At 37.1% G+C, this 26,207-nt stretch overlaps 1 protein-coding gene across 1 annotated transcript in view; it reads left to right on the forward strand.

Moving 5' to 3' along the window:
* The window catches only part of GPHN (gephyrin), a 795,631-nt gene extending 770,080 nt beyond the window's left edge, over positions 1–25,551 (forward strand). The window contains exons 21-25 of the mRNA XM_042781141.1: positions 7,844–7,917; positions 11,853–11,917; positions 15,186–15,289; positions 23,625–23,721; positions 25,418–25,551. Coding sequence (XP_042637075.1) covers positions 7,844–7,917; positions 11,853–11,917; positions 15,186–15,289; positions 23,625–23,721; positions 25,418–25,551 — 474 coding nt within the window. The remainder of the gene's footprint in view (positions 1–7,843; positions 7,918–11,852; positions 11,918–15,185; positions 15,290–23,624; positions 23,722–25,417) is intronic.
* The last annotated feature ends 656 nt before the right edge of the window (positions 25,552–26,207 follow it).

Here is a 26,207-nt window from a genome sequence, read left to right on the forward strand (position 1 = left end):
ATTTCAGAAGAAAATACAAGAACAAAATGACAAAATAAATGAAAAATTAGAAATGATTCAAAATCTACAGATAGAAATCCAGAAAATTAATACTAAATTTCAGAAACAAATAACACATTGAAAGGGCAAAGGAGTAAAATTGATGCAATGAAAGACAGAATTAATGAGATTGGAGACAAATACCTGAATACTTCTTTGGAAAGGGATCAATCAGGAAAAAGATCAAAACAAAATGAAGAAAGCCTAAGGCTCATGTGAGATACCATCCAAAGGAATAACCTACGTGTCATTGGAATTCCAGAACAGGAAGAGAAAAATAAAACCACTGAGAAAATTGTCCAAGATTTGTTGGAAGAGAGCTTCCCTGATATGATGAAAAATGAGAATATATCCACTCAGGAATTCCAACAAATCCCAAACAAGATAGACCCCAAAAGGAAATCACCAAGACATCATCATCAAACTCAACAAAACCAAAGACAAAGAATCAGGAGAGCAGCACAGGAAAATAAAAAGTTGCCTACAAGGGGAAACCAATAAGACTAAGCTCAGATTTCTCGGCAGAAATCATGCAGGCAAGAAGACAAGGGGATGGTGTGTATAAAACCCTGAAAGACAAAGATTTCCAACCAAGAAACCCAGCAAATTTGTCCCTCAAATAAGATGGTGAAATTAGGACATTCCAGATAAGCAGAAATTAAGGGAATTTGTTAAAACCAGACCAACCTTACAAGGGATACTAAAGGGAGCCCATGGACAGAGAAGCAACAACAGCAAACAACAACTGACCATTAACACACGTGATGATATAATCCAGAAACCAAACCAGCTATGGAAGTATCCAAAATAAATAAGCTTGCAAGATTGTAAACAGGGAACCAGAGACATCAATTGACAAATGAGGACAACTACAAACCAAAAAGAGGGAAAAGACTGTGTTGTTACAGAACTTCTAGATGGTAGGGAAGTCAAGACAACTACAAGATAGAACGAACTGTTCTAAACTTGGGAAGAAAACTATAAATCACACAGTAACCTCAAAGAAAAATGATCAACCTTCACATCAAAATAAAAAAGAGGACCAGCACAAATGTGTAGCAAATACTAAAACAATAGCAACTAAGGAAGTGATAACACGATTCATAAACAAAACGAGCTCAGCATAGAAAATTATATGGAACAAAGAAATCAACACCACAAAAAAAGCACATAACAAAAATGACAGCAACAAATTGATATTTGCCAATAATTACATATCTGGCAAGGGGCTTATCTCTAAAATTTATAGAAAACTCCAACACCTCTACACCGAAGGAATTAACAATCCAATAATAATAATAAAAAAAAAAAAGGACAGAAGACATGAATAGACACTTACTTCAGCAAGGAGGATATTCAGTTGGCCATGAAGAGATGCTCACAATCATTGGCCATCAGAGAGATGCAAATCAAAACAACAATGAGATAATGTCTCACCCTAGCACTGATGGCAAGGTTCAACGAGACAGAAAATAACAAATGCTGGCGGGGATAAGGAGAGTTTGGGACCCTCATACACTGCTGGTGGGACTGTGAAGTGATACAACCACTGTGGAAAGCAATATGGCAGTTCCTTAGAAAGCTGGAATTGGAGATACCATTTGACCCAGCAATCCCATTACTAAGTATATATCCTAGAGAGGTGAGAGCCAGGACAGGAACAGATAAATGCACACTCATATTCATTGCAGCACTATTTACAATAGCAAAAAGATGGAAACAGCCTACGTGCCCATCAGCGGAAGAGTGGATGAGCAAACTATGTACATACACACAATGGAATGCTATGCAGCACTAAAGAATAATGTAGGGTCTGCATTATATGCAGACTCCACATAATATGGATGAACTTGGAGGACATTATGCTGAGTGAAATAAGTCAATCACAGAAGGACAAATACAGTATTAGTTCGTTGTTGTGGAGGGTCAAGGAAAGGTTTATATATGGAGGGAAACTTCCTCTGTTGGTTGTCAGGGGTGGGAGGGGAGGGGAGGGAACACTGCAAAAAAAAAAATGCATTGACCCATGTCACTTTAGTTTTGTGTATTTTGCTGTACATAAATTATATTTCAATAAAATGCATTAAAAAAATTTCTAATAGATTCTTAAAAACATTAAAAGTGTCAGTATCCACAGGGTAATAATATCTCTCCATTGGACATGATTCATTTCCATTTCTTTGGGTAAAAATCATATACATTGCTGTCAGTTTTCTATAACTGATATTTTTATAAAATAGACAGTAAAAGGCACAAATAAGCCAGGGTGTACTACACTGGACAACTGGTAGTTTTCTTGACCATTTCAAAGTCTTCCACAATTTTTCTGACACCAGTGTTTATCCTTATCTGAGTTGAGGAAATGACTTTGCTCCATCCATCCTTTTTTTTTTTTTTCCTTCCTATCTGCCTCTGGGTTTCAGAATATCTGACAGACATCCTTGCTGCTTCTTTAGGTAGCTAAAATCCTAAGAAAAATGATGATTCTCAGCCTTTATTTCTATGTCTTTCCCTCTGGCACAGAGGGAAATGGAATATTCCATTAGCTTGGAAACTGTCCTTTATGTTCAAAAAGAATGAAAAAGGGAATTTTTAACATCAGAAAGAATTTTTTTTCAGAGAAATAAAATACTTTTTATTCATTTAGCAACTATATAATGAGCATCTGCTTTCCACACTTCTTGTCATAGTCTTCACGGCCCTGAGGGACGACCTCTGCCTGTCTCCTCAGCCTCATCTTGTGCTTCACTCCCTCTCATTCACTCCTTACTGCCTTTTCAATTCTACATACACTCTACTGCCTCAGAAGCTTTTGTACATACTTCCCTCTGCTTTGAATTCTCTTCCTGCCACATTTTACACGGCTGAATCCTTCTCTTCCTTCAGGGCTTGACTAATATGTCACCAATCTCTTCAAATTGCCTTTCTTTATTCTCCCATTATTCTGTGTCCCAGCATCTGCTTATTTTCTTCATAGCATATACCACATTTTGTAATTATTTCATTTGGTGGTTTACTTATTTTAGGCTGCCTCCCCCAGTATGGTATAACAGGATATTTTGTTCAGGGACCAAGTCAAACATTTATCATTGAATCCCCAACACAAATAGAATTTCTGAATGTAGTATTCCCGTTGAATTAATGAATTACTTAGAATTCACTGTTTAAAAAAAAAAAAAAAAAACAGGATCTGGAGTAAGGCAAAGAGTTCTTAAATTTGACACCAAAAGCATGAGCCATAAAAGGAAAAATTAATAAGTTGGACTTCATCAAAATTAAAAACTTGATCTATGAAAGACCCTGTTAAAAGGATGAAAGGACCAGTTACAGAGTCAGAGAAAATATTTGCAAACCATTTATTTACAGAGGACTAGTACCTTGATTCTAAAGCAAGCTCTAAAACTTAACAAGAAAAAACAAAATCCACTTTGAAGACAGGCACAAGACATGAACAGGTGTATCACCTGAGGAAGTTACTCGAATGGCAAGTAAGCACATGAAAAGATGTTCAACATCATTAGCCATTACAGAACTACAAATTAAAGCCACAGTGAGATATTATCTCACACCTATCAGCATGGCTGAAGTAAACAATAGTAGCAGATCAATAACTGGCAAGGGTGTGGAAAAGACTGTATCACTCAGACATTTCTAGAGGGGATAAAAAATGTACAACCACCTGGAAAACAGTATGGCAGTTTCTTTACAAAGTGAACATTCAACTACTATACAATCCAGCAAATCCACTCCTGGGAGTTTATTCCAGAGAAATGAAGACTTATGTTCACACAAATACTTGTAGCAGCTTTGTTTGTAATAGACAAAAACTGGAAACAACCCGAATGTCCATCAACAGGTAAATGGTTAAGCAAACTGTGGTATATCCATACCATGAAATACTACACAGCGATGAAAAGGTTCACACTATCGATGCACACAACCCCCTGTGTGACTCTCCAGGGAATTTTGCTGAATGGAGAAAAAAAAAAAAAAAAACAACCATAAAAGTCTACCTATTATTTGATTTCATTTATATAACATTTTTTAAACGACAAAATTATAGAAATGGAGAACAGGGTAGTGGTCGCCATGGTTAAGGAGAGGGAAAGAAAGGAGGGAAGTAGATGTGGTTAAAACAAGATGACAAATTGAAGGATCATTATGATGATGAAACTGTTCTGTATCTTGACTGTGTCAGTGTCAGTACCTTGGTTGTGATATTGTACTACAGTTTTATAAAAGGCGATGCCTGAGCCAACTGGGTAAAAGGGCCACAGGATCTCTATGTATTATTTCTTACAGCTGCATAGGAACCTACAATTATCACGAAATAAAACTTTAAATGAAAGAAATAAAGATGGAATTTCTGCTTTAAAAGAAGGAAGAAAAGAAAAGAAAAAGCAACAGTTTGAAGAGAACAGCAAGATAGCCAGGACTCAAAGCACCAAGATCCCAGAGAAAAGTAACCACAGAGAAGTAAAGCTGGAATTCTTCACCGTATTTTCCCTCAAGGCATTTGCTGCCTACAACAGGGAGCATAAGTATACAAGAGTAAAAAGGTGTGAGAGGCCAAGAAGCCAAACATGAGGGAGTAGCTGAGAGGCTAATAAATTAAACATAATCTTCAGCAGTCGGAGTTCTGGGTTTGTCATGGGGCCTCTTGCAAACATCTCAGGATGTTTAAACCCTGAAGGGCCGTGCTCTAGGAATAAGGACAAACGAGATAAACAAACCCTCGCGAAGACTGAAATACAGACTCAAATTATCTCAATACCTGATTAAAACAAGTTGGTCTGCATTCCCTTTAACTGCCAGAAGAAATTAAATACTTTTTGAGAAATAAATCATCCAGGACCTCTTCAGTTTTTCATATATAACATTTTGGGCTACAACTTGAAAAATTACCAGAGATGGCAGAGATGGGACAAAATGACTAAAAGTTAAGAGGAAAAAGTGATAAAATCCCTAAAAGTGATGCTGATACTTGTGTTACCAGATATGAACTTCTTAATAATTGTAACTAATATGTTTAAGAAAAATAAATGATAAATTCGGTAATTTCACTAGGAAACTGGAATGTATTTAAAAGAATCAAATGGAAATTTTAGAAAAGGTCTTTTTTAAAAATATGGAAAAGAGAATAAGAGACATGTAGGATGTGGTGAAAAATTTAACCTGTCTGCAACTGAAGCCTCTAAAGGACAGGAGAGAGTGGGAAAAGCAGCAATATTTAGGAGAGCTTGGTAGGAAGTTTGTCAAAAGTAATAAAAGATGCCACACCATAGAGTCAAAAAGCGCTATAACTCTCAACAGGATAAATACAAAGAAACTTAAGTAATGATGGTAAAACTGAAAGCGAAGCACAAAGAGAACATCTTACAAAAAGGACACAAGAGATAAAGAATCAGTGATCAGACTAATGGCTGTCTTTTCAACAGAAATGACAGAAGCCAGCAGACAACAGAATGGCATTTGTAAAGGATTGGAAAAAAATAACTGCCAGTGTGGGCCTGTATATTCAGCAAAAATTTCCTTCAAAAATGATGGTGAAATAAAGGTATTTTTTGGGCATATAAAACTGAGTAGCCCTACACTGAAGGGACTCTTTTCAGGGAGAAGAATTATGGAAGCATGGAAATTGGCAGGAGGAAGTGAACAGAAGAAAGGGTTAATATGTGTATCAGCATAAATGAGTTTTGATCGTATAAAATATTATTTAAAATATATGTAGAATGGTCTATAAAGTACATGTTCACAATATGTAACAGCTGTGAATGTAATTTAAACGATTTTAAATAAATACACGTGTGTATGTGTGTGTGTAGATCATTTATTATTGTTACTGTGTGCCACTGAGTTGATTCTGACTCATGGCAACCGTGTCTGACAGAGTAGAACTGCCCTGTGGGGTTTCCTAGCCTGTAATCTTTACAGCTGCAGATTGCCAGGTCTTTTCTTCCATGGAGTGGCTGGTTGAATTTGAACTGCCAACCTAGTTAGCAGCTGAGCACTTAACCATTTTACCACCAGGATTCCGTATATATATGGCAAAAATAGTACCAAAAAAAGTGGGAGGAGAATAAATGGAGTTAACCTGTTCTAATTCTTGCTTGTCCAAAAACTGATAAAAATACCAAATTATGGTAGGCTGTAATAAATCAAGAATGTATGTTGTAATATCTAGAATAACCACTAAACAAATAATATAAGAATGTATTGCTAACTAGGAGCTCTGGTAGTGTAGTCCCTAAGGCACTTGAGTGCTAACCAGAAGGCTGGTGGTTCAAACCCACCAGCCACTCCTCGGAAGGAAGGTTGAGCAATCTACTTCCATAGTGATACCGCCTCAGAAACCCAAGGAGAGGTCAGTATGAGTCTGGTCCTGCTTGACAGCATATAACAACAACAACATTACTAACAGAAGAGAAAGCAAATAAAATAAGACAGAACACAAAAGAATGGTGATAGTTGTAAACTCAAATTATAGTGGTAATCATACTAAATGTAAATGGATAAACCCTTTCATTAAAAATTATTCTGGATTTTTTTTTAAGAAACAATAATTATATGCTGCTTATAAGAGGCTCACCTTAAGTGAAAGATTTGAAAAAATTACACTAAATAATAGTCAGTGTAGCTGCGTTCATAACACAGAAAATTAAGGTAAGAAGGACCATTCGGTATAAATGAAAGGGACGTGTCATAGTGATAAAGGAGTCAGTTCATCAGACAACTATAACAGTTATAAATATGTCTCCTCTAATAATATAGACTTGAAAAATAACCCAGCCTTGGGAATTTAGGGGGAGTCTGAGAAGATGCCTGAGCTAAGGCTGGGAGTAGAGAGAGGGTTAGAAAGAGTGTTCCAGGCAAAAGAAGAACATTTTCAAAGGCTTGGAGTCAGAAGAGCTTAAGAACCTGAAGGAAATACAGTCTTGCTGGAATGTGGAGAGAGAGAGAGGAATAGGCTGGGTGAAAAGAGGGCTGAGTAGTGAGAGCAATGATGGGTAAGAGGGCTTGAAAATATAAGAATGTTAAATAGAATATTTTAAAAATGAGACTTTCCTGGGAAACAGGAAGCTATTCAACTGTTATATAGTGACTTGTTCAGATTTATGTTCAGAAGATCTGTTACACTGTGTGGAGAATGAATCGGAGGAGGGCAAGAGTGATGGCAGGGAGATCTGTGAGTAATTCATTTGAGAGGTGATGTTGGCTGAGGCTGTGGAGACAGAAGTAAACATTCAAAAAATAAAGTGCCTGTGGCTTGTAAAATACTGGGTAGATTACTATATTCACTCTTGGATTAGTGAATAAGGAATTTAGTAATAGACCTACAGGTAATACAATCTACAATTTTTTAAGTACATTAAGCAGAATCGTGTAGGATATATACATATGGCTTCCCTGCCCAGGTACAACTTATTAAGGGAAATTAATTACCATCTTTTCTCACACATAAAATTCTGTCTTAAAAATGAGACAATAACCCATCAAATAATATTATATGTTAATGTAGTTATTTTATTCTCTTAAGCTGCATACTAGAATGTATTTTCTGTAAGGACAGGAACATTGTTACTTTTGTCTAGGGCTGTATCCCTCAGCACCTAGCATGGTACTCAGCATATAGCAGGTGCTCAATAAATACTGAGTAATAAGTGAAATATTTGTCTTAAGCAAATCAACTTCACTGAAATAAAATTACTTCTTTTCATTTCAATCTTATATATTTGTTTTGTTTTCATTGAAAGTCTGATATTAAAATATTTGAAAATAAAGTGATTATTTTTCCTGTTTACAGGACTATCTCAAGCAGGTGCTGGACATTGATCTCCATGCCCAGATCCACTTTGGCAGGGTTTTTATGAAACCAGGGTATGACAATAATCTTCTTATCTCATTTATGGGGTTTGTTTGGCTTGCTTTGACCAAAAAAAAAAAGATTTAAATAATTTATTTTTACATTTTCTATTATACATTATTCTAATGAAAAAGAAATAGTGTTAGAATTCTTTGTACACCTCCTTCCTGAAATGGGAGTTCATCTTATGAATCATTGGGTCTGGTATAAACAAAACAATTCAGCTTTCCAAACCTTTCTTCCCTTTTCATTCCCATTCTTAATTCCTTCTTTCTCTTTATCTTTCTCCTCACACTGCTTTTCTTTTTAAGCATTTTAGAATGAAAATAGGAGTACAGTGCCCCCTATATACCCATCACTCAGCTTCATTAACTGTCAGTATTTTTTTTATATCTGTTTTATTAATGTACAGCCCTTGCCTTTTCTGTGGGGGAAGAGAGGTCTGGATTATTTTCAAACAAGTTCCAGACCACGTCATTTTGGTACACATCTCAAATAATCATGACAACAACAATGGCTTTATCTTAAGTCATCACAATGGTATTATATCAACAACAACAAAAGAAAAAAACCTTTATATCATCAAATATTCAATTCAAATTTCCCCCAAGTATCAAGTAAAGGAATGTCTTTTTATAATTGTTTTTATTTGGATCAGGATTCAAGCACAGTCTACTCATTGTATTTGATTGTTAAGTCTTTATTAAATATTTTTTTGCTCCTCTTTTGTCTTTTCATGCCATTGACTTATTGAAAAAACTAGATCACTTATCTTGAAGAATGAATTTGGCTGATTGCTTCCTTGTGGTAGTGTTTAACTTGTTCCTCTATCTCAATTATGTTATGTAAACTGGAAGTTAGATCTAAAGACATGATTAGATTCAAGTTCAAATTTTATTTTTGCAAGAATATTTCATAATTGCTCTTTCATGCTGCTTCTCAATACCTCCCAGAAGGAGAGAAAGCTAACCATATACAAAGATCTTGCACATGTCCTAAAAACTAACAACCACTTCAGGAAGGGCTGATGGAAGTTCTGCAATCAGTTGTAAATTCTCAAAGAATGCCAACCATTGGAGCTGGCGAAACATGTGTGGCCACGTCTTTAAGCAAAGTGTGTCTGCTCAGATCCCTGTTATTCTGTGAAGCTTTGAAGGCTTCGGTTTGTGGGTTAGCATCCCCGCATACTTCCATGCTGCCAGAGACAGCATGCTTTAGTGATGGTAACGATACTTAAGGCCAGAATTACACTCTGGTGAGTACTCATGTGAACCCTAAAGGAGAGTAGAGTGAGGATTTCCCAGTTGTTGTAAGAGAGCTGTGAGAATCGTCAGCAAATTCCAAAAGCCTTTTAAGTGTCAAGCCAGTTCTCATAATATCCCTGAATGATTGGGTACCTGCTGTCAGTTCAAGAGCAGGGATCAGACTTTACCTCCATGATTTGGCCATTTAAGTTTATCACTAGGATGATCCCCAAAGCTTTCTCCACACTTGATTTAATATGGAATTCTTGACATTATGTGTCTGTAGTTGCCTGTTGAGTGTGCTCCAGTCTGGCTACCATTGCCAAGGTCCTTTTATTGTTGAAACTCTTGGATTTGCATCATCCTTATTAAGCATAATATTTTCTCAGTTTCTTGAGAGGAAATATTACATGGGTTTACAGGCTTTTTTTATCCTCTTCCTGTGCACAGTACTAAACACTATGAATCAAGCAGTATGAAAATTGAACTGGTTGCTCTCTTTGCAGTGGGAAGAAAGCTAACATATCTCGACCTCGCCTCTAGAGAAGTATTTATGTAATATTTATGATTTAAAATAATCTCAGTATCTGTGATGTCATGTTGATATTCTTTCTTCAGTCATTATTTACTATTTGTTTCAACTTTAGGAGTTCATCAGTTCCTAATGTTTATTCTCCTACCTTAAAGTCCTAACACTCTGTGACTTCAGTCATTCCTTAAATGCTATTATTACATTACAGTGTCAAGAGGAGAATGAACAATAGGTGATGAGTTCCAAGGAATGGCTTTCCAGAGTTTAAAAAAAAAAAAAACCTCACAATCTAACAAGAGGACACTCGTGATACTGATGCTTAATAACAAATGTTTTGTTGTGATGTGGAATGTTACAATGACTATATTACATTACCTGTCTGCAAGATGCAAAACATGCCCAGTCTTAGGATTTAGGTTGGCTTTAGATCAATGGAAGGAAGAAGGTGTCATGCATTCCTTCCTCACTCTGTTAATCTCTGTGTTAGTTTGTTATGAGAAACTGGTTTAGAAGTTTAAATGGGCTTCATTTAGTTGCCAAAATTTTATACTTATTTAAAAGTAAGAAGAATTTAAAAGTAATTGTTCCTTGATAGTAGCACAAAAAGAAATATAAAAAAAAAAAATCAGGTACAGTTTAGCTTTGCTCTTCCACATGCAGTGCATTCAAATGCAATGTGTGTGTGTTGGGTTTCTTTCTTTCTTTTTTTTTTCCCCCCCACAGACAGAGATACTAGAAAAAAGCCTTTGGAATATTACCAAATCTACCAGTCACTGTTTTTATGGGTCACAATCTCACTTTTTAAAAACACAGCAAAGAATCAGGAAATAAGCAATAAAGGTCTCGGAGAAGCCAAAATAGTTGTCACGAACTCTGTATACCAACACTTCACAGCATACCCTGTGAGAACTTTATCCAAATGTGACCCATAGAGTCAGAAAGACCTTGGTTCAAATCTTTGTTCCTACACTAAGTAGCTGAGTGATTTTGGCCAAGTTGCTTAATGTTTCTGAATGTCAAATTTCCTCATCTGTAAAATGGGGTAAGAATTGTGATCTCATGGGATCACTGTCAGAATTAAATGAGATAATAGATTATAGTGCATAGATGTTACTTTTTAAATAGTATGTCCTATTATTACTGTTATCACTATAATAACAGTACTGTTACAACTGCTATCTGGTTCCCAAGCCTAAAAAGCAGCTTTAAGGGTGGAGATGATAGCAGTCTAGCATTAAGAGAATGGAATAAAACTGGGGAAAGAAAAAAAAAAAAAGGATTCATAATACCCTATGATCTGAGTTCATAATGAATGTTGTGAAACATCAAAAAATGTTAATGTTGCCATATTGTTTTAAAAGTAATGAGTAATCAATTTTTAAAAAATCAAATGTAGAAAAATAAAAATAATTCAGGTGCTTAAAGGGGTAATTTTTCAGCTGTATGGAAACTGCTCTGTTCCCTAAAGATTCTGCATTGTTCAATCATCAATTTTTCCCTAAAGTGCGACAAAAATGTTACTCAACAGAAAATAATCATCTACTCTCAGCTGCTCTCCCCTTCCATGCCACTCATCTTTCCCCAAGCCACACACAATGAGGGCTTTGTCAGAATCTAGAGGAAGTATAATTTGAGCACACTTAAGAATTACTGTTACTTTAAGTTCTGATCAAGGTGGTTTATTATTATTATTATTATTTTAACATTTCAAGAAACACTTTTCGTAGGAGAGAGGGATGCTTTCATGTTTATCACTGAGTATGATTTCACAGTGTTAATACTCATCTTCAACAGTAGGCATGTACCTGATAGACATGTATTATCAGGCAGTCTTTGATAATTAAGATGATTTTATACATCTCCAGCAATACTAGTACAGACATTATTAACTAGAGGTGTAGGACAACTACAGTATTTGAGAATATCTATGACACAGGCAAGATGGAAAAAAAAAAGGAGGCTACAGAAAACCAGAAAGTTTGGTTACTTGAAGACAGAAGATGCTAAAACAAATTTATTTAAATGATCTTAAAACAGTTCAGGGTATAAAGATTTAAAGGAGAGTAAACAGTGATAAGTGATCTCTGTGGATAGTCAACAAGAGCACTGGAGTATTTAATGTATCCTTCGTATTACTTAGCAATTACTTACAAACAACCTCTTTTTTCTCTAGTCTGCCAACAACATTTGCAACTTTGGATATTGATGGTGTAAGAAAAATAATCTTTGCACTACCAGGTAAGAATCCTTGAAATTGTTTCTTTCGTTTTTTCTAGAAAAATGACTGATACCATTTTGGACTCCCCACAGTCCAGTCCCCTATCAGAGGACTTGAATTGGAATCTGAAAGACCTGGGCTCGGGTCCCAACTTTCCTGCTTGCTGTTTGACATTGGACGCATCACTTAACTTCTGAGCCCATTTCTTCATCCATAAAATAGGAGTACTGTCTGTTTCATAGAGTTAGTGTGAAAGTCAAATTAGATAGTATTTTTTCAAAATACTTTCCAATCTAAAAGCTGGTCATCAAGTGTTAGCTGTCACTAGGTCTTTTTCTGAATCAGTTAGCAACCCAGTTATCTCCCACAACTGTAACTGTTGGAGCCAAGAGACTAAGGTCTTTTGAGTCACCATGCAAATATTATAGCAAAAACTACAGAGCTGCCCTTGGTCCTTGCCTGGGTTGGGCTGGGGGAAGCAGGAAGCAGGGAGGGAAGAGATAGAAGTACTAGTGGTCCTCAGCCCAGTCCAACTCTGCATCACTCGACCACGTCACTGCCCCGATTCCCTCCCATGAGTGGTGCAGTTTATAAGGATTTTTTTAATTCCAAATTATATTTCTACACTCATTTAAAGCCATTACTAATCCTGATAAATTTTAAAGTAGTTTAAGTTTTGTGGATCTACTTTAACTTAACCTTTTAAAACTGCCATCTGATCTGTACCAGTGCCCCGTTATTTTGGGGCATAGATTCCTTCAGAAAATAATCTACTTAATCCTTTCAGATTTAAAAATCTGGTTGCTTTGGGGTATTTATTTGCTTTTTACATTAAAGAATAATGCTGAAAATAAAAATAGAAGGGAAGGCAGGTGGAAGAATTTAGACTTTTAAAACATTTTTAACCCTTATCTATAAGCATTAAGGGAGCTCTGATGGCGTAGTGCCTAAGGCATTTGACTGCTAACCAGAAGGCTGGCGGTTCAAACCCACCAGCCACCTCGGAAGGAAGATTGCAATCTACTTCCATAGAGATACCACCTCAGAACCCAAGGAGAGGTTGCTATGAGTCGAAACGACTTGACAGCACTGAGTTGTTGTTTTTGTTGTTTTAATAAGTATAAAAGAGATTGGATTTTTATCATATAGACATTGTAAGAGAGAGGACACGTAAAGTCGTCCTCAAAATGTATCTACAACATAGAGCTCCCTCGGACAGGTACTCTGAAGAAGCATGCTCCTCTTCCTGGTTTCGGTTTGCCCAGAAGACTGTTACTTATCTACAGAAGGTAGGGCTTTGCCAGCATACCATGCGTTAATAGTATAACAAAAGATTCTATAGCAGGGGCCCGTCCTGCCACCACTATTGACATGTTGTTGATCAGCCAAAGCAGCTAAAATGAAATAACCCATTTTCAAATTTGTAATGTTTAAAGTTTTCTCTGCTCAGCCTGAATGAACCAAAAGAGGGCAGCAATCACTCATATGTTCACATTGTAGAAGTAGCAAAATAATTCCCTTTACAAGGATTTTCTAATTCAAATTTTAATTTCTGCTTTCCTAAAGGACCTACATTTCAAGCCATTACTAATTTTGGTAAGTTTTAAAGCAGTTTGAAAGCTTCGTGCATCCACTTTTTTTTTCAGCAGTTAAAATTACCATTGTAACACAGGCTTCATTCAAAAGAACTAGGAAATACAGATAAGCATAAAGAAATGTTATCCATAATCCCTTCGACCCAGAAATAATTGCTGTTTGCAACTCTCTGGTGTCTATCCTTCCAGTCTTTTTTTCTCATACATATAACTCATTTTTTATAGTTTTATAAAGTAATAGTATTAGAGGATTTCGACTTTTTAAATTATCATAGTAATACATGCTTAGTACAAAAAGATTTAGAAAATACAGATAAGTGTGCAGAAATATTATCCATAATCCTCTCCTACCTTGAAATTTCTTTAAAATTTAAAAATAAAACCAAATGATCTGAGATGTGAAGGACTTAAAAATTAATAACAAGTCCTATTATAGTTATAAAAAGAATTTAAGAATCCAAGTGTCTTCTCTAAGAACAAATCTGGATGTGTTCCACTTGGGGAGAATTGAAGGTATGGTTATAGCTAGCAATAGACTAAACTAACCATTGTCTATCATTTTGCTGATGCAGGTGCAACATTTCATTGTTTAGGACTTAGCCAAGGAGATCTAGAAATCTACTAGCCCATTTCCCACGTACATACATTCTCACATACAACTATATAACAGTATTCATAAAAATAAGAACTTTAGAACCAGAAGTGACCTTGAGAAACATGTAGCCCAAACCTTTCATTTTACGGATGAGGAAAGTAGGCTCTGAAAGGTTTGAAACTTGCCAATTTCACACAGCTTGGTCAGTTAACGTTCAAGAAACCAAGTCTTTTATTCCCAGCCTACTATTGTTTCTACAGCCCACTCTCTTTCATTTGAGTCAAGACACATCCAGATTTGTGCTTGGAGAAGAATATTCGGACCTTCAGATTTCTTCTATAACTTTAAAAGAATTTGGTATTCATCTTCCAGTCCTTCACATCTTGAATCATTTAAAATTTTATTTTAAATGCTTAGGTTTATTTTTAAATTTTATTTTAAAATTACAAATGTTCATAAGATTATTATTTTTTCATTTTTAAAAAATAAAACCAAATGATTTCAGAGGTGAAGGACTTGAGATGAATACCAAATCCGTTGAAAATTATAAAAGGTACTTGAGGAATCCCGAGTATTCAAATAAATTTATCTAAGCAAATCCAAAATTATTTCTAAATTTTAAGAAAAATTCTGGGTGGTGGGATAATGGATAACATTTCTTTATACTTGCCTTTATTTTCTAATTTGTTTGTTGTACTGAGCATGTATTACTATGGTAAAATTAAAAGTTTAAAATGTAGCATGTAGATACATAACACCTTTAAACTTATGAAAATTTAAAATTAATCAAGATTAGTAATGGCTTTAAATGCATGGTCCTCAGGAAAGCAGAAATAAAATTGTTATTTCTGTTGTAATAGTGTTAAACAGCTTCTGGTCATCTTAGCATTTCACTGGTGGACTCACACATGTACATCCTCTGTGGCATTTGATTGAATAGAGCTATATTCTGGCAGCTTTTGCTAGCATTCAGAGTGCTTCAGAAGAGGAGAATAGTAGTTAGTTGCATCCATCACTCTCTATGAAGGAATAAATAGGCATAATTATTTGGCAAGTTTTTATATATGTACTAAAAATAACTGCTTGGTCGACTTTCAGGGAATCCTGTGTCAGCCGTGGTCACCTGCAATCTCTTTGTTGTACCTGCACTGCGAAAGATGCAGGGCATCTTGGATCCTCGGCCAACCATCATCAAAGCCAGGGTAATGTTTTCCAGCGACCAGAAACCAAAATTGAAGCCTGATAACAACTGAGGAGATGATTCCCTCGTTGTCCAAAGCAAACATCTAGAATTTGATATCAGCTTTGCAAGAAAATGTGGTTGTAATCTTCCCTTCATGATAGAAAATGGGGGCAAAAAAGTCCCTTCTCCTCCCCTTCCACATTATTTCACAACTTCTAAAACAAATGATCTTTTCTAGCTACAAGTCCATATGGGAGTCTATAGAGCGAGGCTTAAGAATCTGAGTGGATACTTAAGGGCAAAATGGTCATTAGAATGGTGGTCAGCACCACCTAACACTAGACCTTATGGAAGAAGGGACAAGAATTTTCTTTTCCCAGTGTGAACCCACTGAGGGCAGCAATTTACCTGCTCACTTTTTCACTGGTCACTCATAGAGTTTAAACAATTCAAAAAAAAGAGGGCTAGAAAGAGATGCTGCTGATTCAGAAGAAAAGGATGACCTTACCATTTGGTAAACCCAAAAACACATCAAACCCACTGCTGCAGAGTCTATTCTGACTCATAGCAAACCACTGGGGCAGAGCAGAACTGTCTCATAGGGTTTCTAAGAATGTAAATCTGTACAGAAACAGACTGCCACATCTTTCTCCCATGGAGTGTTGCTGGGTTTGAACTGCCAACTTTTGTGTAAAGCGCTTTAACCATTGGGCAACCCAGGCTTCCCTTCATTTAGTAAAGGACAACTAAAACCAAAAATCAGCCAAGCCCATTGTTGTGGAGTCAGTTCCAACTCATAACAACCTTATGGGACAGAGTAAAACCACCCTACAGAGTTGCCAAGGCTATAATCTTTATGGAGGCAAACTGCCACATCTTTCTCCCATAGAGCAGCTGGTGGGTGTGAACTGCTGACCTTGCAGTTAGTAGCTAAATACTTAAGCAATACACTACTAGGACTCCCTAAGGACAACTAATGTCAAGGAGCTATGTCTAGGGTAAAAGTCACTTGGAAATTAAGAGTCCTCTTTTCCACCAACACTAACTTCAGTTTGATTTATTGAACTAATTATGCTACATACTTTCTGCATTATTACTGAACAACTTTCTTGGCAGTATGCACTACAATACCAAACCATTATTTCCTAAGAGTTCTGAAGTAAATTCAGACATGACTGAATGCTATGATTAATTGACAAGAAGAACATAAGACAGAAGAAAAAGAGGAAATATTAATAAGGTATTACTCTAAGAGCAAATAGATTTAAAAAGTTAAATCTAGACTTGGTATTCTTTTTGGTTGACATAAATACTGAGATTTTGATGACATGATGAAACAATTCTTTTCTTAAAATCTCAGTAAATGTTAAACTAAGTATTTCTGAAAACAAAGTGTTATTTGAAATTAAATGGAAAAAGAAAAAAAGCCATCAGTAAGCACAAAGTATTTTGATTAAATTGGAAGGTCAGAGCTATAAAGCTTAAATTTTGGCATTTAAACCAGTAATACTCATTATTTTCATATTTGCTAAACTTAGGAAACAAAAATCCACATTTTTATGAAAGAGAAAGAGGACTTCTCTTTGACTTTGTGAAATTCTCATTTTAATATCCACCATCTCTTGAAACTGACGTAGTGGTAGCCATTGATTCTGACAAAGATGACTGGATGGGGCTCTTGTAATCAAACTGACAGTACATTTTTCATGTAAGCTCAAGGAATTGAGAACTGGTTCAAAATCAGCCAAACTCCCCTCTCCCACAGAGCAGTGACAGTGGGGCTGCCAGAATGGCTCATCAATATGCTTGCCTATTCACCTTTTTTTTTTTTTCTTTAATCTCCACAAATCATTCTCATACCTTCACCGACATGTAAGTGAAACTTTAGAGCATAACCCAATCACTTCTTTGAAGCATATGGTAATGTCTGACCATATAAGACATAGCTTAAAGATTGTACTCATTACTACTGTCCACTTGACTGCTAACTGTAAGGTCAGCGGTTCAGACCCACTAGCTGCTCCATGGAAGGAAGACTGGACAATCTACTTCTGTAAAGATTTACAGCCTTGGAAACCTAACAAGGGTCACTGTGAGTCGGAAATGATTCGATGGCAGTGAGTTTGAGTTTTGGAGTTTATTGGCATTTCAGAGAAAATGGTTACCACACTCACTGTATCTACCAGCTCTTGCTGCTTTGAGGAAGGGAGATAGATGTTAAGTGCTGGTGTGATAATCGTCCTGCTGGACTCTGATGTACCCATCCTGTGGGAAGGGCAATACTCTATAAAGGATCAGCACAGAAAATGTCATCCATTTATATCAAAGCATTCTAATGATCAAGTTCAGAATAAATTCCTTAGCTGTTCCCTTTGTCCATTGTGGTTGGAGTAGAAATATTTCTAATTTTCATAGCTAATCAGAAACACAATTTTCTCTTTCAGATAAATATAGTTTTATTGATTTGTGGTTTTTTCCCCCCTTTTCTTGTTTTCTTTAACTTTTTATTGTGGTTTGGGTGAAAGTTTATAGACCAAATTTATTTTCCCTTCAACAGTTCATACACATTTTGTTTCCTGACATTGACTACAGTCCCCACAGTGTAACTACTCTCTTCCCATTTCCTCCCTGTGGTTACCTTTTCTTTGTGTTCTTCTTGCCTGTGCATTCCCTAGCTATCTCCCTGAGCAAATGCTACCTTTATAATCTCCCGTGGTTGATTATTCTCAGGAGTGTACCTACTTGGGGTAAATGTTCACCTTATAACTTGTTGTTGTTCAGCTGATATTTCAGCCATGGGAGTAAGCTCAAATTCCAGGCCTGAAGGGTGACTAAAAAGGCCATAGTCTTGGGTGTTTCACCAGCCCTATCAGACCAACAAGCCTGGTCTTTTTTATTTTTGAGTTTTGTTCCATATTGTTCGTCCACTCTATCTCCTCTCTTTCTGAGTGCTTAGCAGTGATAGCCGGACACGATCTAGTTCTTCTGGTCTAAGGGTCATATAGGCTGAGGTTTCCATGGTCCAGTCATCCCTTGGACTAATTGTTTCCATGTGTCTTTGATTTCCTTCACTCTTCTTTGCTCTGGACAAGGAGAAACAAATAGGTGCATCTTAGATGACCACTTTCAGAAACACAGTTCTACCAATTAATTGAATAGAATTGTGGAGTCAGTGTTTCCACAAAAGGACAACATTAATATTCCATCAGACTCATAACGATCCTGGATCCTTGGGTTTCTGAGGCAGTATCTAAATACCTTGAGGGATTGAGTAACTGGCCGTGAGGGCTTAGGACCATAGTCTCAAGGGACATCTAGGTCAATTGGCATAACACAGTCTACAAAGACAATGTTCTCCATATTACTTTGGTGAGTAGCAACTGGGGTCTTAAAAGCTTGCAAGCGGCCATCTGGGATGCAACTATTATCTCTCCCCTCCAGAGTAGGAAGGAATGAAGAAAGTCAAAGACTCAAGGAAACAATTAGTCTAAAGGACCAATGGACCATGAAAACCACAGCCTTTACTAGCCTGGAACCAGATGTGCCCAGCTACCACTGTGACTGCTCCGATCGGAATCACAGTACAAGATCCTGAGCAATGAAATGAGAAAAATATAGAACAAGATTCAAAATCATAAAAGACCCAGACTTACTAGTCTGATAGAGACTGGTGGAACCCCAAGACTGTGGCCCTTAGATGCCTGGAGCCAGACCTACCCTGGAAGATTACTTTTCGGCCAAACAATAGATGGCCTTTAGGGTGAACAGTGACACCCATGAGGAACAGGAACACACTTCTCAGAACAGTCAACCCTGAGAGACCAGAAGGACAGTATTTGCCCAAGAGCAAAGTCCAGAGAGCAGGAAGGAGCGGGACAGAGGGAAGAATGGAACCCAGGAACCCAGGGAGGAACTGGGAAGAGTGCTATTACATTGAAGGGATTTCAGCTAATGTCACAAAACAAAATGGGTATTAATTGTTGAATGTGAAACTAATGTACTGTGTAAACTTCCACCCAAATCACAGTAAAATGTTAAAAAAAAATTTCTGTCAGAGGATCCTCTACTGTTTTTGTCTTCAACTTTTTTCTCTCTAACCATACCTGAGGTAACTTCCATTGATATTAATGGAAGTTAATTAATATTAACTTCCATTAATTGCTTGATGCAAGCAATGGTTGGAAAAATATCAAAAAAAAAAAAAAAAACTTACTATAATGAAGCTTCTTAACCATTTTTTGGGATCAAACTCCAAAAGAGTCCAGGCCTCCAGCACCACTCCAGACCTCTGGCATATCATCCTGGGTCTCCAACCAAGGTATAATTCCTCTCTCATGGTCTTCTGTTTGCTCACAAACTTTCTTCCCCATGCTGTGCTGCTCTTAGCCTCCACTTGATCACATGAGTCCTCTGGAAATTTCACCTTCCCCTCATCTGTGCCGTTAACCTTCCAGAGGCCTTTCCCCCACCTTCGGGTCTTTGGGAGCTGTTAGTCTTCCTCTACACTCAGCTGCTGCCATCAGCTGTTTTACCTCAAGAATTCTAAATACCTTAATCTCCATTTCAACAATTTATACCCATATCCTTTGTAATATCCTAAACTATACAACCTCAAAATATTTTTTTTAATTAACTCACATATACAATTTAGAAATAATGGCAGGTTACGTATCAGTAGATATAAGATGAGCCCCTTCTGACTTCACCACTTTCCTCATTCAACCAAACCCCTATGATGTGTCACTTCAACTTTTTGCCATTGCCCTCAACTCTTGGGCCTCTTCTGCTTTTCACTGTAACCCACTTGAGAATTCACAAACTTGGATCAATTCTCCTTTCCTTGTCTTCTGTTTCTAATCCCAGGTAGCCACTAAGCACTAGAGGAGTGTACTGCTATTTGAGTTACCACTTACAATTTATAAATCCCGTTTCAGCAGTGGCCAGAGTTCACCTTGGCAATCCTTCACTTATTTACTTAACCTCCATTCCTTGTTGCAGTCTTTCAGGCCTTCACCACTCTTCTCAAGCTTCCTCCTTCATTGGTGTCCCCGGAATTTCGATGCCAAATAAGCCTGGGTTTGCCTGATAGTCCCATCATTTATAAGTAGCATAACTTTTGGCATATTTAATGGTTTTCCATCCTCTAATCTTGTTGTTGTTATGTGCTGTCGAGTCGGACCCAACTCATAGTGACCCCTCCTTGGCAGTATCCGAGGCAGTATCACTACAGAAGTAGATTGCCCCATCTTCCTTCCCAGGAAGCAGTCAAGTGCCTTAGGCACTACACTACCAGAGCTCCCATCCTCTAATCTTAGATCCTCTAATTCCTTTTCTATCTAATAATGTCACAATCTCCACTTAAAATCCTTCATTTCTTCTCACACCCCCAGGGTTATATCAAAACTCCTCAAGAGGGCATAAGAAAATGTTTTGTTACCTAACTCTCTACCACAATATGTGACATATATGTATGAATAGAGAGCCGAGGAGCCTCTCCATCCCACAGCCTCAGTTTTCCTCTCCGGCTTCGTTGGCTTTCCACCCTGCACCCTGACCTTGCCAGGCTACGTGCTGCTTCCAGAAGGGATGTGAGACTGCCTGCCTGTGTCTGTGCTTCTTTCCCTTCCTGGAAGATTGCCTCCTCTCACTTGCAACGTTCCTTTCTCCACCTGGAAAATTCCTTACTCTTCCTGGAAGACTCAGCCAAAATCGCTTGATCAAAATCCCTTTATGAAGCTTGTATCAAAAAACCTAAGGGTGCCCTTCTACACTATAAATAGTTCCGTGGTAACATTATTACACTGTATTTGCAATTAATTGGTTACTGTATATGAGAAATCTTTGAGGTCACTTCTCTGCAAGATGGGCAGGACAAAGAGAAAAGACAGGATAGTCTCTCCCCCCACCCCACCCCCCAATTTCTCTCCTTTCAACATTTATATGTAGACCATATTATAAACCAAATAATGAAGTTTTATCTCTCAAGACTATTATGTGCCAAGCAGATATTCAAAGAAAACAGTCCTAGCCCACCATAACTGTCCAAATTTAAATGAATAGAAAAAGTCATCAGAAGTGAAACATCAGCCATTTGCAATGCCTTTTCACCAAAAGCTGTCTGTGTTTACTCATGGTTCGTATTGAAACTCAGAGTAATTATGTACTTCCTTAAGCTAAGTGATATAAAATGGCAGAACTGTAATGTCTATACAAATAAATATGTTGGTTAATAAAGTATTCTGCATTTCAGTAAAACACCATGAAAAATCTCATCAGTTTAATCTCTTATTGCAAAAGAACAGCTGTTTATGAAGAGGCTATGAAAAAAATCTTAATTGAATTTGATGCAACTGATTCTGGTTTCTTACATTTACATGAATATCTTCCTTTAACACAAAATAAGTTTATATTTTTAAATTGGCTGAAAAATAATCATTTAAAATCTTTAGAATCATAGACTTTGAAGGCACTTTAACCATTATGTAGTACAACTCCATTTTGTAGATGAGTAGGCATAGGAAACCAAAATAACTTGCTAATACAATACAGCCAGTTAGCAGTGAAGCTCCGAATAGAACCTAGGTCGCTGATTCCAATTCTGTACTTGTTCCACTCGCTACCATAAACCAATCAATCCCATCACCAGAGAAAAAACCTTGCTTAAACGCTGTTAGTTCTTGTGGTTTTGTACTTGAAGACACCACACACAGACAGAGGGAGAAAGATTTTTAGCTTCAGAGAAGCACAAAATAGTTTAGGAATGCTGCTAAATTACTCCATTAGTAAGAAGCCCTGATGGTGCGGTGTTTAAGTATTGGCTGCTAACCAGAAGGTTGGTGGTTTGAACCCAGCAGCTGTTCCATGAGAGAAAAATGTGACAATTTGCTTCCATAAAGATGGAAGCCCTGTGGGGCAGTTCTACTACTCGTCCTGTTGGGTCAGTATGAGTTGGAATTGGCCTCGATGGCAGTGGGTTTGGTTTTTGGTTAACCCTATAAGTAGATATAAAATAGAGCAAAAAAAATAGGTAATATCAAATAAAGAGTTGGGTGTGATTTAATTAAGGAAAAATTGAGTTTTCTTCTGGATTCAGAGGAAAATCAGTGTATTTGGAATGTTTAAAGACATAGTAACCAGAATAGATCGGAGATAGAATTGAGTCAAAATTTCCAAGATATTCAAGTTTTAATTGTATTACTATTTGATCTAAGCAATATCTTTTTTAGTTGAATAAAGGATTTCTAGACTGTAATAAGATTTATAACTTAAACAGTTATTGTGCTGATTCCGTTTTACTGGAGCAGTCTTATCTCTCCTAACATTGGACTAATCCTTGAACTCTAGTCCACTGGTCCAGAATTATATACTGGGTAAACATATTCAAGTAATACCTCCTAGGTACCTGCTACCAGCACATTATCACTTTAACTTACCAGATTTCAGGATAAATGTAACGACATACACATGCACACAGAAACCACTAGCTTCAAGATCAGTTTCTCATTCTGTAATACCACGTGTGTGAACTGAAGTTGCTATATAGAAGTCAAGGATCACTATATTCTTTGTCATTACATTGCAGAGACTTATGCAGAGGAACGTTTTTAATGATGTGTCTAAACCAAAATGGTATAACCTTTGGTAGAGACTGCTTTTAGTTGCCATAATGAGATTATACATCAGTGCTGAGACACTAGGAAACACTCAAAGGAAAATGTTCCTATTCCTTTTACACTGGAAATAGATGCGTAAATGGGTAGCTAAACAAACAGTGCCTAGCACCTATTTGGTTCTTAGCAGTTATTACTAGATGCAGGAGGTAGAGGGATGGATGTATGCATGCATGCATGCATGCATGGACAGTTAGATGAACATTGAGTTTGTTATAAATTTAACTTATAAATAATATATTAAAAACTTACATAAGTGGATATAATAAAATATATTTATAAAAAATATAAATTCTTTATTTACAAACTTATAAATAAATAAAAGAGGTAGATCTCCTTTATTTTCCATGTTAAAATATTGGCTTTGATATCTCAATTCATAGTACAGAGGTTTCTGTCCTCACAGCCCATACAAGTAGACCTCAGAAAGAAGCCTTATCCTTTTCATCTGCACTTTTTCTCACCATGGACACCGGCTTCTTAGCTTTCTTTTTCCCTCCAACCAGAGTAACCCAACCCCTGGACTTCCATTATTAAGAACATGAGGTGGCAGGTGTAGACCAGCAGAGGGCCAAAGATATGTCCCGTGTCCGCTGTATTATTTGCACAACCTCCACCACCCTGTAGTTTTGAGAGATGATCAGGTAATCATCTGGTTTGTTTTGTTTTGTTTAAATTCTGTAGTTATCATGTGATGTGAAGCTGGATCCTCGACCAGAATATCATCGGTGTATACTGACTTGGCATCACCAAGAACCACTGCCTTGGGCACAGAGTACAGGTTAGTCATTCACACTTGCAAGTATCCTACATACCCATCCTGTTAAAACAAAAAGGTAAATGAGCTAAATTATTCCTGAAGAGTACAGTACAACAGGACATGAATTTTTAAAAAATTAAGTACAAGTTCAGTTATTTCACTGAGCCATATTTTCTACATAGGTATTTGAAATCATAAAGCCATATTTTCTAGATAGGTATTTGAAATCATAAACATCAAATTATAAAAGAAAACTCTACATCTTCTATAAGATACGTAGAAGACGTTCAGCCAGTGAGTTCTGAGCATAACTTTGGTTGTAGACAAAAGAGGAGACTACGGCTATGCCTACACACACCCTGAAGTGAGAGATTAAACTCAGTCATAAACATAAGGTAGTTCTCTGTATCCTTGATTATAACTGAGATGTTGGTAAATTTTAAGGGCAAAAAAATCAATATTAGCAACAACATGACAGTGTAATTAATGTAACTGAATTTTACAGGTCAAAAATATTGAAATGGTAAATGTTTTGTTATATATGTACTTACCACAGTAAAAACTAATAAAATTAAAAATTTAAAAATAATTTGTTGTTGTTGTTGTCATATGCCGTCGAGTCGGCCCCGACTCATAGCGACCCCTCCTTGGGTTTCCGAGGCAGTATCACTACGGAAGTAGGATTGCCCAACCTTCCTTCCGAGGAGTGGCAAAAATAATTTAGAGTCCTATAATTATTGCCTCTTTAAACTTTTATCTCTAACTTCTATAGTCAAATATTGCCTACCTTTTGATTAAAAAAAAAAAAAATTGTATTACTCATATTAGCAAAGATCCTATCAGTTGCAAACATTAACTAACATAGTGACTAAATTGGAGACTGACTAAATAGAAGTAAGTCGCCTAAATTCTTTTGAATCTGTCTTGTAAAAGGCAAATAAGATAATTAAGTGCCATCTATCATGTCTGACATTTAGTAAGTACTAAATGTAATTGCTGCTATTAGCATCATTGTTATTTTTAATAGATCTTAAAGGTCTTTTCACACAGATAACATTTCTGCCTGAAATTCAAAGCATTTTGCATAATGATATAAAATCCTGCTTTTACCCTTTTAAGCAATATTCTCTAATGCTTACTTTTAAGGTGGTAGTGAGAAGGCAGTAGGATACAGCAGCATGATATTGTTGTTATGTGCTGTCAGTCGGACCAGACTCATAGTGACAGCTCCTTGGGTTTCCAAGGCAGTATCACTACGGAAATAGATTGCCCAACCTTCCTTCTGAGGAGTGGCTGGTGGGTTTGAACCGCCAGCCTTCTGGTTAGCAGTCAAGTGCCTTAGGCACTACTCTAGCAGAGCTCCCTATAAAGCAGCATAGCCACCTGAGAAAGTACTGGGAAGGCTCGGATCATCTCTCTTCCTCTCAAAGAGACAGTTTTCATTTTGAAAATAACCACAGGGGCTCCAAATGCATAGACCGATGCTTATTGTTGTTATGTTTTGTCAAGTCGGACGGACCCGACTCATAGTGACCCCCTCCTTGGGTTTCCACAGAGATATCACTACGGAAGTAGATTGCCCCATCTTCCTTCCAAGGAGTGGGTGCTGGGTTTGAACTGGCAGCCTTCTGGTTAGCAGTCAAGTGCCTAGGCACTACGCTACCAGAGCTCCTTAGACCGATGCTAATGAAGCTGTAATAAGAGTGTTTCTTTCCAGGTAATCAGATGAGCAGCCGTCTGATGAGCATGCGCAGCGCCAACGGCTTGTTGATGCTACCTCCAAAGACAGAGCAGTACGTGGAGCTCCACAAGGGTGAGGTGGTGGATGTCATGGTCATCGGACGGCTATGATGGTCACAGCGGAGAAAGCGTCGATGCATGTCCACATATCATTGACTGTATCCTGTAATATGCAACGGCACAGCTAGTTTTTCTGATTTGGATAAAAGTTGATCTGTATAGTCAACATCTTGAACTATATTTCAAATGAATTTAAATACCTTTTAAAGAAAAAACACCTAAAAAATAAATCTTAACAGACAACTCTATTCTGATTATATCAAAGCAAATTTTTCCTTTCTTGCAAATTGCTTTGTGTGTTCAATGCTAGGTCTGATAGCGATAGCTTTTAGTAGACAGCGGTAGGTGCCTGCAGAACTTGTGTTTTCTCATCTTTAAAATACAACTACTTATGCTCTTAAATCAAGGCTGTCTGCTTATTTATACTAGTGTAGGCAACACTTGGATTTCCCTTCTTAGTATGCTTCATAACCGCTTTACAGAGCGCCTTCGCTTGTTCTTGATCCTGTCTCTCGTGTTTATGTGCACAGTGCCAAAAGAAGGGTGGCTGGTGGGGGCGAGCCCGCCTCAGGGAGAGCCGTCCCCTGCGGAGCCTCAGGGAGGTTTCTCGTCCCAGTAGCCTAGTGGCACCGTACTCTTGGGCAGTAACTGGATACCTTTTATTTGAACAAACGGGGGGAAAAAATGCTTCCTTAAGTGCTGACAGC

The sequence above is a fragment of the Orycteropus afer genome, unplaced genomic scaffold, assembly GCF_000298275.1.
Source record: "Orycteropus afer afer isolate SDZICR_OR568_19922 unplaced genomic scaffold, OryAfe1.0 scaffold00088, whole genome shotgun sequence".
Classification (NCBI taxonomy): Eukaryota; Metazoa; Chordata; class Mammalia; order Tubulidentata; family Orycteropodidae; genus Orycteropus; species Orycteropus afer.